Below are 15,733 nucleotides of genomic sequence, written 5' to 3' on the forward strand. Positions count from 1 at the left end.
TTTATAAAACACCAATATAAAAAGCAGCAAAAAGTAGGGGTTGCAGATGACAACCCTGCATACATAATATGAACAAACTATAAAACCAGAGAAGGGGGCCCTGACCAACAGAGCTTACAATCTGAGAGACCAACAAGCAGAGCTGTATTATTATTGTGAGCAGCAAAAAGGGGCCCCATTGGGTGCTGATTAATAGCGGGCTCTTCCTGCAGATTATCATTGAATTGGAATGGAGGGGTTAAGTAGAGTGATGATTATTAATAATATTATTATTATTATTATTAATAAACAGGATTTATATAGCGCCAACATATTACCCAGCGCTGTACAAGTATTAGGGCATAAATACGTGTATTTCCATCGATTCATAATAAATATTTTGCTTGGGAATTCCCTTGTTTACAATATTTATATTTGCATTCATTTTAATGCTCTTTGTTCAATAAATCTATTGCAAACATCGACCTTCTTATGGCTACCTGATAACCTCCTGAGTCTACCTGTGCAATCTATTAAAAATCCTTTTGCATAAAACATGTAATTCAGATTTTCTGCCCCTTCCAGGATGAGGATGTGGCGATAAGCCGGAGGGAGATGAGGAATTTTGCTGGCCTTGTGTTTGCAATCAGTTGTATGATAAATTGGTGCTGCGATAGCAGAATTTTAATGGAAAGATTGCCATGCTGCAACTGCCACCAGCACACAGATGATGGCGTGCTCCTGCCCCCTGCTGGAAGCAGATGACTTTACTAGACATTTTTTTTTAAATTTAATAGCCAGTACTGTATTTGCTATTGAAATCTCTTTTGTCAGACTTAAGCCGCATACACACGTGCAATTCTTGTCGTTGGAAAGGATCCTTCACGATCCTTTCCAACGATAAGAACTGCAAGATGCATGAACGAGAGCTGTACATACAGCACTGTTCTGCTCCATGGAGAGGGGAGGAGGAGAGCGACGGAGCGGCACCCTGCTGCGCGCTCTCCCCCTTCCCTTGCATTAGGATCGCTCGTCGTTCATCGTTCGTGGATCCGCCAGGACGGATCCACGGGCGATGAACGACGTGCGCTGTACACACGCCAGATTCTCGCCCGATATCCGGCCGATGCTGATTATTGGGCGAGAAAAATTTGACGTGTGTACGTAGCTTTACACTGCAGAAGTGCAATTCACAGAGAGGGGCAAAGCACAGGATCAGTGGGGATTATTTTAGAAACATTTGCATATTTGGAAGATTGAAAAGGCCTAAACACGTTAAAGCTTAAAAGAGATTTAAGTATTTTAAATGATATATTTATTTATATTCATGCCCTATCTTCTTCCCTCTGTTGGTTCCAGTATTTCTTTCATTTTTTCTTCTTCCTTTCACAGATACAACCTTAAGATGCAGACCTTGTTCACCATAAAACGCAAGAACCTGGGAAATGGTTGCACGGTTGGCAATGAACTACAGGATGGTAATGTGTATTGTGACTCTGTGTGTGACGACCCCACCGTGCCCCTCCTGCGGAAAGGTAAGGCTAAGCAGACATGAGGAAAGAGCTTGTCATTCCTGCCATTTGCAGGGGTGTGGTGAATTGGTTTGGAAGCCCTGATGAAGGGAGTGCATTTCCCTGAAACGTGTTGGCGTCTCCAAAAATCTTCAATACACATTTAGGTTTCATTAGGATCCTTTGAGTGTTAGATAGAGTGAAGCACTTGGTTATCATTATCTTCGCCTGGAAATACAACACATAAATCAACAACCTAACGAGACCTTGTCACCAGACCATTTATTACAACAATCATATAAGATCCCTATTTAATGTACAGCGCTGCGTAATATGTTGGCGCTATATAAATCCTGTTTAATAATAATAATAATAATAATAATAATTATTTGTGCATTTAATGCATATCATGTATGGTATTTCCGTGAAAACTCTTCTTTCTACAAACATCCAAATGACTTGAGTCTGCTGCTGTTACATCCAATTGTGGTTGTCCCCAGCAGCAGACTCAAGTGATACTCTATAGTATTTCCCTTTGCTCCTCCCTCGGCAGCAGGTTATATAGGTAGGGGAGGGGCATAGGAGCTGGGCCAGACAATAATTGGACAGTCCCAGAGAAGAAGAAGGGTATTCTGCGAATAGGGAGGGGGATGAGCTAGAAGATTTTAGTTTTGCATGTAAAGAAAAAACTTATGAAATGGGAAAATTATGCAAATAAACATTAAAGGAACGTAATTTTTGGGGGATAGTGACAGGTTCTCTTCAAGCAAAATCTAAACACTAACAAAGGTCAATAGGCACAAATTATAATTGTTTCATTTCCCTTCGTTTTCTCGCCAATTGTCCCCAAACCAGCACAGGCAGATCTTGTTATCTTTTCCTTGTGCCAATTCCCACCATGGGAAGATACAGTAACACCACGCGGACACCTCCGCTATGCCCAACGCAAGCAAATTCTCAGTGATTTCACAAGAGTGAGGGGGGAGCGCGAGCTGCAAATAGAAAATAAAATGGGAAGTTGACTTCTGCGGATCTATCACAAGTTATATCACAGAGACTCATGGTAGTGAGTAATGGGATCAGGGGACGGGGATGTGACGCATTTCCTGCTTCTATTTGTCGTTGGATGTACATCATTTTATCATTTTACAAATCTGATTTCTCTGTACATATTATATTAGTAGCAGGCAAGGCTCCCGCACTCATATGATCACACATGTCGTTCATTAAAAGAAATGGGTCATGTTGATTTTGGCTGCGTTGCTGTTTGCTGGCGGCCCATTCATGCTGAACGCAATACACATTAAAGGGCAGCACAACACACATTGATTATTGCACCACAATGCATGCATTGGAATGAATCAGCCATAAATGGATCAAAGTAATCGTTTTGGATCAAGAAATTCATTTAAAAAAAAAAAGAAACAGGAACTTTCCCAAACGTAAATTGATGAAGCCAATGATCAAACATAGCTGATACATTTTTTTTTTTCAAGGAACCTTTCACTGAGAGATGCCGCGAGCTGCCATTGCTGATCCGGTTCTATACTATACAGCTTTACCTGACTGGTGTTCTGATCTTCAATACGTCTCAATCACTCACCCAGCTCAGGTGTTCAGCTAATTACAGCCTCACTATCTGCATGATTGTCTCAGGTGTGTGAGTGAAACTATGGGCGCCAACAGATCAGCATTACATCCAGGTAATCAGCATTCTTTAGAATAAGTTCAGTGATGGCAGATTCCATCATCTCTCAGTGACAGATCCACTATGTGTTCAAAACTAGACAGTCCCTGTTGTCTTAGTGGGTTTGCAAGCTGCTTGTCTGTAGTAGTTATGAGACAGTAACTCTCTGTGGCCTCCAGCAGGAGGCGCTATTATGCAGAGGGGCAGATTTAATTAGGGATAGCAGGAGGGCAGATTTACCCTGTGCTATTCCAATACGTCTGCCTTCATCCAGCACCCTTTACACATATTAACACGTTGCATTAATGCAGCACAAATGCAAAAAAAACCCCAAACAGCTGAATAAGATATTTATAGCGATATAAACAGCTATCAGCTGATCACAAAGCAATCAAATGCCAGAATGACAAACAGAGTGGATTTAGCACACTGGTAAAAATTGTGAAAAGTTTTACAAAAAAGAGGAAACTGAAAAGCAAAATTCAGCAGAAAATAAACTTGTGAGAGCGTCACAGAGGAAGTGGCAGAGGCAGCAGCGCGCTAACCTGCCCGGGTTTATTTATGTTTCTGCACAATTTAAATGTTCTGCTTTAATAATTGTGGAAATTCCACTGAGCGTGAGAGAATACAAATTGTATGAATATTGTTTGATAACAGCACGCCAGAGCAGAACTGTACATGGGATCCCATGGCTGCAACCGCTAGGAATCCCGAAACAGATTAACAGATCTCCCTATGGTGAGAAGTACACAAGTAATAGTGACCAGTCTCCCTATGATGGGAAGTACACAAGTAATAGTGACCAGTCTCCCAGTCTCCCTATGATGGGAAGTACACAAGGTATAGTGATCAGTCTCCCTATGGTGGTGAAGTACACAAGTAATAGTGATCAGTCTCCCTGTGATATGAAGGACACAAGTAATAGTGATCAATCTCCCTATGCTGGGAAGTACACAAATAATAGTGATCTGTCTCTATGTTGTTAAGTACACAAGTAATAGTGATCAATCTCCTCATGGTGGGAAATACACAAGTAAAAGTGATCAGTCTTCCTATGATGGGAAGTACACAAGTAATAGTGATCAGTCCCTCTAGAATGGGAAGTACATAAATAATAGTGATCAGTCCCCCTGTGATGGGAAGTACACAAGTAATAGTGATCAGTCTCCCTATGGTGGGAAATACACAAGTAATAGTGATCAGTCTCCTTGTGATAGGAAGTACACAAGTAATAGTGAGCAGGCTCCATAGCATAACGTGTTACATTAGTGCAATGTGATGCCATTGATTCTGATTGCTATCTCATGTGCCACACCTACAGATTATTATAGTGCAGCACAATGCTATGTGTTCTGTCTGTGCATTGTTCTGCAGCTTTATTAAATAAATGGGCAGCCATGTTGCAGAAGGGGTGTAAATGTGTGCTAATGCAGCACAATGGTGCAGATGAGCCCTGGCATATGGTGTCCCCTTGGTAGGTGCAGCTGGGGCAATTATCTTGATCCCCCAGCTTTGGTTGGCACTTTAAGGAAAAGGAAATAAATAAAATTATAATTTTTAAAAATTTTTTTTGCTGTAATAACTTTGTTGTTACCTTTTTTTGTTAGAATGACCTTGTAATGCATAAACTATAGAATTTCTGTATTTCTGTCCTCGCCTGCTCTACGTCCAGAACTTTTCATCTTCACTGTAAGTAACATTACTAATATGACTGCGGACATTTCCCGTGCCATTGCACTCCAATATTCATGATGACTCCAGTGATTTCAGCCAATGACATAATAACCCTTGTGACTGGCTCCCAGCGAATCAGCAAGCAGTTATGGTTTTTTTTGTCTCTAGGCTGTCCATGCGTAGTCTGAAATGCGCCAGCTATGACACTATCAGGTTTAACCACAAATATATTTGCTTCCTGTGTTCATTCAGATAGAGATTTCCCAGCTTCTGATCATTTCTTTTAAAATTAAAAGGAAGGAATTACCCACAAAACTGTACAATGCACATTTTTGTGAAACGCGTCAGTTGACGTTTTGTGATGTCTCTGGTGAGAAATATACAACATGGAGTCTTACCTGCAAATAATAAATCTCTTTAAACTTTCTGCTTAACCTCTCATCTCTTTCCTCCTGTCTGCTTATTCTCACCAATCCTATATGCTGCTTGTCTGCTGTTTAACTTGCATGACTACTAACTCGGTGCTATGACAAAGATGGCAGCTTAATGCTCCAGAAATGTAACGCTTGTTTTATGTCCAAATGAAAGTTCAATTCAACAGAAAACCGATCCTTACAATCTACAAGGAGCAATCACAGTTTTTAGATACTTCTCAGAGGCTCCATTGGGTGACACCATCATTAGAAATGGCTGCTGAGAATTCCCAACTTGGAGTTCAATTGCCAACAACTACACAACATTAAAATATCAGGCTTTGGTGAATATGGCATTTCACCCTAATAACAAATACATTATGGATGTGAATGTTCCATATCAGTAGAGATATCACCCCAGGTATCAGCAGATTTAAGCTTCCATGGTGTCTTTCATTGGACAAAAGGTCAGATGTGTGTCAGGAATTCTTCCCAGGTTTAGTGTTATATTGCAGTTTAGTTTCAGGTCTATAGAAATGTGTTAAAGTTGTCACGGTTTGTTATTGTACAGTTTGCAGTCATATGTAATGAATGCGTCTGTTCTTTTCCGATATACAGTAAAGACCGACCAGCATTTGTACAGCCGAAATTCGGTGGTGATGGTGGATGAGATCATCTGTTCCAGCCCTCCCAAATACCGATTTCCTGAAGCCGGGTTACGGATCATGATTACTAACAAATTTCCACCTAGAACGCGTCTACGCATGGCAAGCCGGCTGATCATTAATGAGGTATTGCCTATGTATGCTAGATGAAGGTTGTGGACCCCCAGCCATTATGAGCTTGTTGGGCGTTCAATCCTAAAACAATGGCCTCCTCTTCATGGCTATGGCAGCCTCCAAAGCTCTCCATGCGATTTTCACTCTGTAAAAATTTGTGACCTAAAATAGCATTTGTGAGGTCAGGTACTGATGTTGAATGAGAGGCTATGATCACAATTTATGCTTCAGACCTTCCACAATTGTTCCACATTTATCTCTTTAGAGGCAGCGACTCCTCCATTCTGCAAATGGCATGAGCTCCATGACATTGGATGGCAAGCAGGAACTCCTGGAGAATGGTCTCTTACATGGAGACAAGGATGAATTTCAAGAAGAAACCGACACCACAACCTACCTGGTACCCTTCTCGATACCCAGTAAGATCCTATCATCTCCCTTATAAAATGATCCAGGATGTTCCCCGGATCAACAGAGCCTGCTAATCCAGGGAACATCCGATTGCCTCATGGAATCAGGAAGGAATTTTTTCCCCCTGTTGGAGCAAATTGTACCAGGGTTTTTTTTTGCCTTCCTCCGGATCAATTATTTCCATGGGGTTTTATATCTGGGATATGTTTATATCCCTTGTTGTTGAACTTGATGGACTTATGTCTTTTTTTCAACCGGAATTACCATGTAACTATGCAATATTCAGTGTCAAAGATCCTGCCCCCGAGGTTCAGCCCTTTAGATCTACCTGATTTGCATGTCTTTTTGTCAGCTTCTGCTTGAAAGCAGTCCTAGTCCTTTGATTTTGAACTTTAAAATTTGCGGAGGTGCTTATTACTGTGCATAAAGCAGAATAAATTAGATTATAACTCATCTATCAATTTTAAAAGGGACGGTGTAGAAAGTAAATTTGATAGCTCCCGTTGGCAGAATCTTAAGGTTATAAGTGCAAGCCATTGTACAGAAAGACCTACATTCCCCAAGTGCTTGTTGGCAGTCTGTGTATAACTGACTATGCCAGGTGGTCCTGTATTTGGTAGGTGAGGGGGTAGGCATGTGTTCCTGTCTTTGGATGGCTGACAATCTGCTACTTCATGTTTATTAGGTGGCTGTGTGAACCGGTTCAAGTGGGCATTTTCCTGGCCATTAATCTTAACCCTATACTTCACCGTCCCCAACTGCAGCAAGCCGCGCTGGGCGAACTACTTCATGCTAACATTTGTGCTTTCCACTGTATGGATCGCCATCTTCTCTTATATCATGGTCTGGATGGTAAGTGTTCAGCTTGTGTGACTTTTATCCATTTTAATAGATACAACAGGAGAAATGACCCCTGACTTTTCAGATCACACAGTGCATGTGATTTAATAAAGCTCTGTATGGATCGCCATCTTCTCTTATATCATGGTCTGGATGGTAAGTGTTCAGCTTGTGTGACTTTTATCCATTTTAATAGATACAACAGGAGAAATGACCCCTGACTTTTCAGATCACACAGTGCATGTGATTTAATAAAGCTCTCCAGTTCTGGAGAAGATAGACTATCATGGGTGAACCTGGACCATCCAGCAAACCTGGAATGGTTTTCTTAAAAAAACATTTGCTATTGTTACCAAATGTTTTCAATTCTGAACCAGATCCTTGGGTTTGCTGGATCACCCAGGTTCTCCCATGATATCTTGTCCAGTCTTGGAGAGCTTCAATAAATCAGACTCCATCTCTTATCCCTCTCATTTCATTAATAGGTTTATTTATTCTAACTATGTTGTGCTTTTTTATATGGGTTTTTAATCGCACCCTGTTTTGCTGAGAGGACATCAATCACCAGGAAAACACCTTCCCTATTTTTTAGTTCCTATCAGCTCACAAAATATTGACAAGTCTGATCTTCTGATTTCTCTCCATTTAGGTGACGGTTATCGGGTACACACTGGGCATACCGGATGTCATCATGGGAATCACTTTCCTGGCTGCAGGCACCAGTGTCCCGGATTGTATGGCCAGTCTGATTGTGGCCAGACAAGGTACAGTTGCACATTTTCAGAATTGCCACTCAGATCTTCTGACCACATCTCATATCTTAGGGTTTTAGTCCTGATGTTGTATCTGGGTCGGCACCGTTTCTCATAATATGCTGGCAGTCCAGCTTTCAAAGAGCAGGATTAGGAATATTAATATTGCATATAGGAATGATTTAGAAGGTTTCAGATATCTCATTGGGGATGTGCAGTGACACATATCTGTGCTTATCAGGTCTTGGAGACATGGCTGTGTCCAACACAATAGGAAGTAATGTCTTCGACATTCTGGTTGGACTTGGAGTGCCTTGGGGACTGCAGACGATGGTGATTCACTACGGCTCAACTGTAAGTCTGATCACACAGTCACTACATCTTTATGTGATTATAGGGATGGGTGTTGGCTGAATCATAATATTTGTCCTCCTCCCTACATTCTTCCTTCTCTATATACTTATCATACTGAGCCTCTTCTTCACTTTGTTTTCTTGTTATCCTCCTCCTTGTCTGCCTCCATCGTATACTTTGCCTATTTAATCTCATCCTTCTCCTTGTCCTCTTCTTCATTTGTTTTCTTGTTATCCTCCTCCTTGTCTGCCTCCATCGTATACTTTGCCTATTTAATCTCATCCTTCTCCTTGTCCTCTTCTTCACTTTGTTTTCTTGTTATCCTCCTCCTTGTCTGCCTCCATCGTATACTTGTCCTATTTAATTTCATCCTTCTCCTTGTCCTCTTCTTCATTTTGTCTCCTTGTCGTCCTTCTACTTGTCAGCCTCCACGTCCTTTTCTTTGTCCTCCTCTGCTTTTTCTTTCTCCTTGTCCTCCTCATTGTAGTTGTCTGTCCTTATGTCCCAGCCTTGCACCTTCACCAAAACTTACCCTCCCTTACCCTCAAACCTGGTCCCCCTAAACCAAGCACTGCTCCCCTAGACAAAACTTCACCCTCCCCCCCAGCCCAAATCAAACCTAGTTATACCCAAATGTAGTTTTGTTTCCCTTCCGAAACCTACCCTGGTCCTACTCCCAAATCATTCAAAGCTCTACTCCCCAAACTGAACCTAGCAACCCTGTTTCCCTAAACCAAATCTAGCCCTGTTCCTTCCTCTGAACCAAACTTAGCCTTGGCCTCAGTCCCAAACCCAATTTAGTATTGATGCCTCCAAACGAAACCTAGCAATTTGCCTTCCCCCAATCAACACCCAACCCTTTCCCACCCCAAACTGTCCCTTTCCAATATCCAGTTCTGCCCCCATCTACACATAAACACAGTTCTTTCCTCCTCCAAACCTAGATCTCCCCTTAAACAAACTGGCTTTCCTACCGCAAAACATTAGTGAATTTTAACATGCGGCTTCTCTGTTTCAGGTGAAGATTAACAGCAAAGGACTCGTCTACTCAGTGATCCTCTTGTTGGGATCTGTGGCCCTCACAGTACGTATTGACGGGGATCTGTCACTTCCAGTTGTATTGTTCAGAGAATTAACCTAAAAAAATGAATTCATGTCAGACAGAGTGACACAAACCTGATCTGTTGATTTCAAGGTGCAAATCACCTTTATGTCCCTTTACAATTCAATGAAATGGGTCTGGTCAGTCACTTGCTGTCAGCTCTGTAATCAATCATTTATATCATCATACTCCTTTAGTGTTCAGAGGAACTTTGTAGGATGTTGGCCACTTTTTGCCTGTTTTGCAGATTTTTTTCTTTGTAGCAATACATCTCTTTTCTCTACTTGCAAGGCAGCTTTCCACGTTACTGTGTTATAAATTAGCATTAACATAAGTAAAGTTATGTGAAAAAATATAGCAAATATAGCAAAGCAGATGTTTGGCCATCTTAGCTATAATATATTGTTCAGAATACGTTTAATAATTTTCACTGGAATCCTTCAGAATGCAGGCTCTCGTGCTGGACCACCCTCATTCCCCAGTACTCGCCTTTGTCGCATTACTCTGGCACTGTTTATTGGTTGGCATCTATACCCTGAATGAGATCTATGTCAGAGGTTACACGGATCTAATGATTTTCTTCCCTATATGATGGTGTTCAAGGTTGACAATGGACCCCTCAGGCCTAAGCTGTGCATCCTGGTAGGAAGGGAAGGTGGCCTAAATAACAAAAAGTAGTGCGCATTTCTGAGGGCTCCAACAAATGGATGGGAGTGGTGGTGGGGTATCATTTGGTGGATGGATGGGATGGCTAATCCTTCATGCCTCATGTCTTCCATTACAAGTGTTTTCCTGTTGTTTCAGATCATTGGCATAAACATCAATAAATGAATGGTAGTGGTGGGGTATCAGTTGGTGGTTGGATGGGATGGCTAACTATTTAAGCCTTATGTCTTCCGTTACAAGTGTTTTTATGTTTATTTGGTCATCGGTGTACAGGTCAACAGATGGATGGAGTGGTGGTGGGGTATCATTTGGTGGTCGGCTAATCGTTTTAGCTTCGTGTCTTCCATTACCAGTGTTTCCATATTGTTTCAGGTCATCGGTGTGCACGTTAACAAATGGAAACTGGACAAAAGGCTGGGATGCTATGTTCTCTTCCTGTACGCCATCTTCCTGTGCTTCTCCGTTCTCATCGAATACAACGTCTTCACCTTCATCAACTTGCCAATGTGTCGGGATGACTTTTGATGGGGCCCCCTATAGGTCGTAGATCCAAATAAACCTCCACTGTCAACTAGCGAGATGGCCGTTCCTGAGACTCCACAGGAAATAAATGACACCTTCTGTCCGCTGCATGAACCGGGCAAGCTTCTGTCCTATCTGAATGTAAAGGATGACTTACCCTTTCTTGGCCAGGGAGCCCGGCACCAGGTCATGGCAACCCGAAACCACGAGGTTAGCGTCTTCCGGAGAGGTGTCAAGTGATGCTGCTTTATTTTGTATAGTCTAATAACTTTCATACAGATATTCCAAAATATACAGAGAAGGAAAAACTTTTCAGTGCTTTAGGGAAAGATCCAAAATATTTCACACAACCACTCCAAAGCACACACATTAAAGATGTTTCATGTTGCCGAATCTCAGACTAAAAAGACATTTTATAAAGCTATAATCATGTACAGAAATCTGAACTGCTATGGAGCAAAAATGTACTTTTCCCAAACAGAGCACAAAATGAGACCAAACACCTCCGCAGAGCACAAAGTCAGGCCATCCACTTCCTCCATAGAAATCTTTTAACGCAAAGATGGAAAAGTGACGGCAAATTCTTTTTTTTTTATTGCAAAACTTTAACTTAGAATATGGAGTGGACTTTTATTTTTTTAAAGACGGTTTCTAAATGGCTGATATGAAATGGGATTCGGCCGATGCTCAATAATCGTATTCATTTTCTTTTATAACCGGACCGGATGTTTAATCCGTCCGAAAGCTGCAATGGAATGCACATTTCAGGAATGCAAAGACTACAAAAGATTATTTCAAAGAAGTTTATTTGTATTTGTGCTTGTATAAAAAAAAAAATTTGATAAGGATATATCCATATATATATATAAAAGGAATGTTTATTTCGATGCACAATATTATACAAAATGTGTATGTATTTAAAGACATTGAAAAATATTCTGCATTGTGGTATTTTGTGATTGAAGGTATTTAAAAGGAGAACACCAGAATTAGCTTGTAACTCCCGCACTGAAAACTATTGAAAATGTTTGTGTTTCCCTCTAGTTTTGACTTAGGCTACGTACACACGTCAGATGATTATCTCCTCACCACAGGGCTGATATCAGATGAGAATCTGGCGTGTGTACAGCGCTCGTCGTTCATGGATCCGTCCTGGCGGATCCAGGGACGACAAATGACGAACGATCGTAATGGAAGTAAAAGGGAACGAGCACAGCGGGGTGCTGCTCAGTCGTTCTCCTCCCCTCTCTATAGAGCAGAACAGTGATGTATGTACAGAGCTTCTTCATGCATCGTGCGGTCTTTTATCGTTGTAAAGGATCGTAAAAGACGACTATTGCACGTGTTTACGCAGTCTAACATTCACCAAGGCGAATCTCTCCAGAAGGGACACAAACAGCATTGAAAATTTAATTAAAGATATAACTCTTCCCTACTTGATTTAAAGCTTTAAAATTACCTCTATATACAATTTGAACAACTCTTCTTATATAGGCGGCCGGTCATGTGACCACTCACTCACGTAATATACGTTTACATGGATTCCATAGGACATTGCACTTTCCTCTGCCATAGTGAGGAATTGGCCCGTGCTTCTGGCATCATGGGTGTGATGGCCGGGTAATCCATGTAACCTGCACTGGGACATTGGCCCTGATTTATTAAAGCTCCAAGACTGGAGAGGATACACTTTCATCAGTGAAGCTGGGTGATCCAGCAAACCTGGAATGGATTTCCTAAAAGTGATTAGTTATATGTTAGCAAATGTTTTCAATTGTGGACTAGATCCATCCCAGGTTTGCTGGATCACCCAGCTTCACTGATTAAAGTGTATCCTCTCCAGCCTTAGAGAGCTTTATTAAATCAGGCCCATTGTACCTGCATGGTAGCCTGCTGCAAAGCATGATAGTGTATTGCCGTGTGTTGTGCGCCAAGCATCATGGACAAATGGACGTTAGGTAGCTCATTCGGTTCCAATAATGTGCAATTTTAGGGTTTAGGGGGGGGGTGCACTGAATTCAATATTAGCTTTTACCTAGAATGGAAGATTTTTTTCTTTTTTGATGACTGCACAATATTAATGAATGCATTAAAGTCTGCATAAACCCAAACACCTTAATATACACCTTACAATGTGCTGAGGTCAGTTCAGAAAGAGTCCTACAAAATCTGAAACTCTTCTTATGTCTAAAAATATTTTATCAATTGTTAAAAGATGACAACGTGTCCAATTCTTGCTCCTGTGTTGTCATTCTGTCATAAGCCCCCTTGTGGAGACTATAGGAACAGCGCAGAGACCCCCTATGGACCTGTGGCCCCGAGTATAGAATACAGCACAGAGTGATAATGATATCATATAATCAGCAATATGGATCATCCCCTGCTGCCAATAGACGTCACATAACCTTTGTCTTCTCCATGAAATTTTTTACATAATGTTGAAGATTTCTGCATGTGTCCGAAACACTTTACAGAAAACTCCTTCAGCTTGGGAAGGAATTTACAAGAAGTCCTTGGCCCAAATTCTTCCCCGGGCTGTAGATTCATCAAAAGTACACAATATATAGAGCTTGTATAACGTCCCGCCATTGGACCTGATTTATTAAAGTTCCCCAAGACTGGAGTAGATGGACTATAATGGGAGAACCTGGGAGATCCAACAAACCTGAAATGGGCCTGGTCCACGTTAGATAAAAACAGACTACTAGACCCCTCCCACAGCTCTGCACTGTGCAATGTTACATACAGCATGGTGATGATGCCACGTCTACATTGTAATTGTAATATTTGGGTGTGAAAATGCATTTAGTGAAAGAGGTTTTTATATTCTTTATTATTGGGGAAAGATTTTTATGTCTGGAGAGGTTTTCCTGCACAGAAAATTCTCATAGTCACCCGGCCAGGGGGTCCAACCATAAATCTTGGATCTCACCAGAACAAAGAGAGAGGGTGAAGCCCCCCGCAAGGTCACCAAATGTTAGGGAGCCCAAACAGAAGTCCAAGATGACAAACCGACACGTTACAAGGTCCTCCTTCATCAGGGCTCTATGAATATTCATTTCCTGTGGTGTGCTTGGGGCAGGAAGAGAAGGGTAATTATCCCGGTGGGGTACAAATTAATATTATTATTAATAAACAGGATTCAAATAGCACCAACATATTACTCAGCGCTGATTTAAATCATGTCATTGCAATTGTTCTTTATTTAGGAAGAACTCTAGAAAGTTGGTAATTTGCAGCTCATTACCTGGAGACCTGAGGGCTGCATGACACCACCTGAGGATTGCTTGGAATCAGCCTGGAAGGACACGGATAGCGGCGATCCTGCCATACAGAATCTACCTGTGCAGCCCAAACCCATCTCAGCACAATGATTTCATAGTCCTCAGACATCACTCAGCTCTCAATGTATGACAAATGGGGGAGGGGTAATGAGCAGGCCATGCGCAGCCCTCACCGCAGCCACTTATCGCAATACTGAAAGTTAACTTTCTATCTACTTTCATTATTGCACAATTTCCTTTCATATTAATACACACGGCTTATATTTCATATTTAAACCATGGAACTGTTTTTTCTTTTTAAACTTTTTACCTCTGTCACTTTTATTTCTTTGTTGTATAAATAAAATTTTTTTGTTTTACAAACATGTATTACATGATAAAGGATTCAGAGGCCACTAAACAGGCGTCAGCATGCTTTGCAGCTCCCTTTGTCTCATTGGAACCTCCTGAACTATCTGATAATAGACGCTGATTATAAAGAGTTGGAATAACTACCATGTTTCCCCGATTTTAAGTCATCCCCATTAAATAAGCCACCTCCGATTTTTGAAAAAATAATTAAAATAAGACACTCACCCATGAATAAGACATCCCCAGATATCCGATCCTGTGTGTGTCTCCTTGATGCTGGCTGCAGTGTGTGTCTCCTCCTGGCTGCAGTGCAGAGCCAAACTGAAAGTAAAAAGCCGGCACACGCGCCCCCGCGATTCTGAACCAGGAAGCACGCTGCTGATCCCTGCCCTAACGGAGATCCCTACACTTAATTACCGGTAAGTGAACAGAAGGGGACAATCAATGGCATAGAGTGATCAGAAGGGGAATAGGAACGGGATTGTTGTACCGCAGGTACATGGAAACAATGACACCGTAGTAACAAGAAATTGGATGCACAGTTTGTCTGGCTATGCTGGTTTGTGATGGCAACTACTGTTATTACCATATACCGGTATTGTACCATATACAGGTAATAAAGTTCCTTTTTTTTCAACAATAAATGTGTACTGTAGTCTTCTTCATGGAAAAATAAGACATCCCCCTGAAAATAAGACCTAGGGCATATTTTGGCATTTCAAAAAATATAAGACAGTGCCTTATCATCGGGGAAACAGGGTAAAGGTGCGTACACACTTCCAATTTTTATCGTTCCAATCGAACGACGAACGATCGATTGGGCAAAAAATCGTTCGTAAAAAAGTAACCAACGACGCCGACGAACAAGGAAAGTCGCTGGAAACGAACGACCGGACCGGCGGATCGGATTGGACGACGATCGTTGAACATCGTTCGTGTGTACGGTCGTTCGTTGATCGTCCATGTTCAGAGCATGCGTGATGAACGAACGTCCGTTCACTTTCCTGTCGTGCACATAGTTCCTCTATCGCTCAAACGATCGTATCTATTGTGTGTACAATATCTACGAACGATCGTGTCGTTAACTCTATGTACAGGATCGGTGCTATACGATCGTTCGTGTATATCGTGCAGGAACGTTCGTCGTTCGTTTTCCGACGATAATAATTGGAAGTGTGTACGTAGCTTTAGCCTTAGCACAGCTAAAAGCTGAAATAGCTAAATATGTGAAATGGAGCCTTGAGCACCACCTACTGGGCATATAGAGGACTGCAAAATAGTCACATTTATTATTACTCAGCCAAGAAGTATTCAGGGCTCCTTTAGGAATATCAGCTCTGTCCACTTCGGGTAATTGGGGCTTCTCCCAACTGCCCTATCAGGGATTTGTTTATTCTGTGTCACCCCC

At 41.6% G+C, this 15,733-nt stretch overlaps 1 protein-coding gene across 2 annotated transcripts in view; it reads left to right on the forward strand.

The window, feature by feature from the left end:
* Window positions 1-11,626, forward strand: part of SLC24A4 (solute carrier family 24 member 4) — a 52,501-nt gene extending 40,875 nt beyond the window's left edge. The window contains exons 10-17 of one of the 2 annotated variants that reach the window (XM_072427709.1): window positions 1,372-1,514; window positions 5,883-6,055; window positions 6,309-6,462; window positions 7,140-7,306; window positions 7,944-8,058; window positions 8,288-8,400; window positions 9,419-9,484; window positions 10,541-11,626. In XM_072427709.1, coding sequence (XP_072283810.1) covers window positions 1,372-1,514; window positions 5,883-6,055; window positions 6,309-6,462; window positions 7,140-7,306; window positions 7,944-8,058; window positions 8,288-8,400; window positions 9,419-9,484; window positions 10,541-10,693 — 1,084 coding nt within the window. In that variant the 3' untranslated portion in view covers window positions 10,694-11,626. The remainder of the gene's footprint in view (window positions 1-1,371; window positions 1,515-5,882; window positions 6,056-6,308; window positions 6,463-7,139; window positions 7,307-7,943; window positions 8,059-8,287; window positions 8,401-9,418; window positions 9,485-10,540) is intronic. The other variant, XM_072427710.1, reaches the window with a different exon arrangement.
* The last annotated feature ends 4,107 nt before the right edge of the window (window positions 11,627-15,733 follow it).

The sequence above is a fragment of the Pyxicephalus adspersus genome, chromosome 12 (genome assembly GCF_032062135.1).
Source record: "Pyxicephalus adspersus chromosome 12, UCB_Pads_2.0, whole genome shotgun sequence".
Lineage (NCBI taxonomy): Eukaryota > Metazoa > Chordata > Amphibia > Anura > Pyxicephalidae > Pyxicephalus > Pyxicephalus adspersus.